This window comes from Sceloporus undulatus, chromosome 4, assembly GCF_019175285.1.
Source record: "Sceloporus undulatus isolate JIND9_A2432 ecotype Alabama chromosome 4, SceUnd_v1.1, whole genome shotgun sequence".
NCBI lineage: Eukaryota > Metazoa > Chordata > Lepidosauria > Squamata > Phrynosomatidae > Sceloporus > Sceloporus undulatus.
The window spans coordinates 176,708,463-176,712,257 of NC_056525.1; the positions used below are offsets into that span (position 1 = coordinate 176,708,463).

The 3,795-nt window shown below is 40.6% G+C and overlaps 1 protein-coding gene across 2 annotated transcripts in view; it reads right to left on the reverse strand.

Annotated features, from left to right (window-relative positions):
* The window catches only part of DCDC2 (doublecortin domain containing 2), a 62,031-nt gene that overhangs the window by 11,840 nt on the left and 46,396 nt on the right, over window positions 1–3,795 (reverse strand). For both annotated transcript variants that reach the window (XM_042464530.1, XM_042464529.1), the window contains exon 9: window positions 1,696–1,796. In XM_042464530.1, coding sequence (XP_042320464.1) covers window positions 1,696–1,796 — 101 coding nt within the window. The remainder of the gene's footprint in view (window positions 1–1,695; window positions 1,797–3,795) is intronic.

Genomic DNA, 3,795 nt, shown 5'->3' on the forward strand with positions numbered 1-3,795 from the left:
ACTTCAATGAACTCACATAATCACATAATGACCTATAAGCACTATGCTGGAAGAGTGCCAAGATGTTTCTTGCACCAGATTGGACACTAGAAGGATGAAATTAGCAAACCCCAGCTCCCTTCCTTCCCCTTCCACATTACATGTGTTGTTGTTGTGTGCCTTCAGGTCATTTCGGACTTATACTGACTCTAAGGTGAACCTATCAGAAGGTTTTCTTGGTAAGATTTATTCAGGAAGTTTGCCCATGCCTTCCTCTTAGGCTGAGAGAGTGAGTTTTGTCTAACGTCACCCAACAGATTTCCAGGGATTTGAAGTCTGTTCTCCAGAGTAGTAGTCCAATGCTCAAACTACACTGGCTCTAAACACATTATACTAGCTTGGCATTTTCTATTTGGTTCTGATTCACACTTTCTGGCTTTCCCTGCTTATTTTTGATGTATGAATTCCCAGATTGTTCCAAAGCTCATTGAACTATGCTGTCACACACAGGCCAATCTGCTGATCTGATCTGATCACATGCACTTCCACACAGAGAGAATATTACCGGTAGCAACTGTGTTTAGCAAAAATATATAAATGAAGCATACACATCCCCATATGAAATGGATTTCCTGTTTTTCTTGGGACATGCAGCTAGATTCCAAAGCTGTGGAAATGGCTACACCCTGACATCTGGCTTTCTACAAAAAGTACCAGTGACTTGGTATAATTTTGCAGACTTGAAAAATGTACATTGCTAATCAGCTTTCTTGGCATTCTCAAAGGTGAACCATTCTGACCTGTAAAGAGATATGACAGTGTTGTTACTGTGTGCCTTCAAATCATTTCTGACCTTATGGAAACCCTAAGGTGACCCTATCACAGGGGGTTCTTGGCAGGATTTATTCAGAAGGGGCTTGCCTTTGCCCTCCTCTGAAGCTAAGAGAGTGTGACTTGCCCATGGTCACCCAGTGAGTTTCCATGGTCAAGTGGGAATTCAAACCTTGGTCTCCAGAGTTGTAGTCCAATGTTTAAACCACTACACCATAATGACTCAATATAAGAGTACTATGTCCTTATTTGAAGGAGGAAATGCTCCAGTTTGAGCTATGCTATATTCAGAGAACTAGATTTCAATGCAAAAGCTGGCAAAATGATTGCCTCTTATCTCTACTACATTGCTGTCCATTTGGCAGCTTTCACATGTAATAGAGCTGTTTACACTCATCACAATGCACTAAAACCATGCAGCTTCCAGTGACTTAGTTAAAACTGTCATAAGCTACCCACAAGAAGGGTCAAGAGACCTATCAAGTATATAAAATAGATTTCTTGAAATCTAATAAACTAATTATTAGACAGGCCACTTCAAGCTGCCCAAATGATGTAAACAAATCAACTATACAAGACAAATAATGTGTGTTGTCCTCCCCTAATGTCACACCATGAAGAAAAACACCTCTCTGGAATGATCCCACGTTGCACAAAGATCATTTCTCTGTGTCCTCCATTTCTTCCCACCTGTGACAACATGATGTAACTAATTGGTGCTGCATTGGATCAGTGGGACTGCTGTTTTAATATTTTTTCCCCCTGGACATTTTGCAATCTTCACATCTGAACCTGTAGATGATACATGCTTGGGAAATTATTAAGGGTAATGGAAGGAGGGGGTTGCTTTCAACATTAGCCATTTATTCGCAGCTGCTAAATTACCTGATCAACTGGGACCTCAGTCTGAGTGTCTTCATCTTCCTGGACTTCCACAGCACCTTGCATTTCAGAGCGCTTTTTGCCAGCCTTGTAAACACCATCATCTGAAAGCAGAATGAAGCAGAATCCAATTGTGACACCATGTGGTAAAAGGAGTGAACTGTATCCAAAGATAATCCAAGCATGGGGTTCCACATCTGATTTCTCATTCAGCAGAGGAATCTGTTCTTACAGACTCTATCTGTACATTAACTGTTTGGCTAACCCAGGTTTAGAAAAGAGGTGCTGGAAGAAATGTTTGTTAACATCAGCATTTTACCTGTGACTTTTTGAACTTGCAAGGGACATGTGAGAGGGCTTTCTTTATGGTGGAGCCCAGACACTGGAACTCTATTCCCAAAGAGGCCTTTCTAGCCTCATTTTTTATGGCCCACTGTCAAGAGATGAAGAAAGTCTTCTTCAAAGAGAACCCTGAGTGCCTACTTCTGAGAGCTCTGTAAGTATATTCAGCCAAACATACAGTACTTGCAAAACATTTCAGAATTCCTCATACTAAGCACACCAAGATTTAGAACAGCATCAGGCTTCTGGGGAGGATAAGGGCAGGATTTACATGCACATGCAGATTCCCTCCACAGTTTCATTGCACTACATGCTCCTGTTGCAAGCTAATACCTTCAACAGGTCTCTGTTCTCTCAGCATCCCATCAGACTTTAGTGTAATTAAAAAACACAAAACCCAGGATGAGATTGCACAGGGAAAGGGGCCAGGCTCAGAGTATACAGAGAATAGCAGATTTGACTATCAAATACTAGAATGAGCACTTTGGGCAGGAAAAGGTTTATACTCTCTGCAAAGATTTACTCCTCCTATTCTTCTTTGTGGCCTCTGTGCTTCACACTCATGGGTCCGCAACTGCACAGATCATCTTCAGAATCTCCTGGAAGCATTTTGATGATTGGCCCATCCTACTTCAACAGATGGTCTGTTGTGCTTCTTCTGCCACTGTGGCAGCATTATTCTTGAGTACCCGTCCTTCCTCCCTTCTATTTATGCTAATGGTTGCCATTCAGTCTTATGGATAAAATGCTGCACTCAAGTAAACTGTTGCTCTGAGAACAAATCATATTCTTTCAAGTACAAATGTACCCCCTAGAAATCCTTGCAATGTAACAGCAGCTCTCTTATTTACACTTACACACACACATTTTCCAGCAATTATAATACTTAAGATTTGTGTATACAAAGCACAATATATCAAGCACAACATATCCTCCCTAGAGATCCTTCAAAATATAAAACCTGCCCTCTCACATTCACACATTTTTCTAGTAAGCATAATACCTATAATTTGTATAATTCTCAAGAGATTTCAAAGTCCTTCATCCATTTCATTTCCATAAGCCTTGCAATGGTATGGCAAGGAAGATCAAGTTTATTGCACCCATACATCAGACAGCAGATTAAGGCTGAGGTGGAAAAATAGCTTCCCTAAACTCACTAAGTTCCTGTATGCAAAGAGATCTTGTGGCACCTTTGAGATTAACTGTGTGAAAGAAGCTGTAGAATAAGCTTTCGTACCTCCTCACTAGTAATAGTTCCTCATCTGAGGAAATAGAGTAGACCAAGTCTACAAAAGCTTATGCTACAACTTATTTTACACAGTTAATCTCAAAGCAAGGTGCTACATGATCTCTTTGCATACTGTGAAGTCGAAAGCTTTCATGGCGGGCATCCATAGTTTTTTGTGGGTTTTTCGGGCTATGTGTCCATTTTCTAGAAGATTTTCTTCCTGACGTTTTGCCAGCATCTGTGGCTGGCATCTTCTCTGAAGATGTCAGCCACAGATGCTGGCAAAAAATCAAGGAAGAAAATCTTCTAGAACATGGACACATAGCCTGAAAAAAATCACAAAAATATCTTTGCACACTGATATTCCAGAGTAACGTGGATATGTCTCTGAGTTCTACCCTCATGGAAAGTGATAAAGTTCATAATATAAGAAGGATTTGCCAAGTGGAATTTACCAGTTCTAGTCCATACCATATTGGTTGGTGAGAGTCAGAGAAGATAACAAAATAACAGGCGTGTGCAGAGTAGAT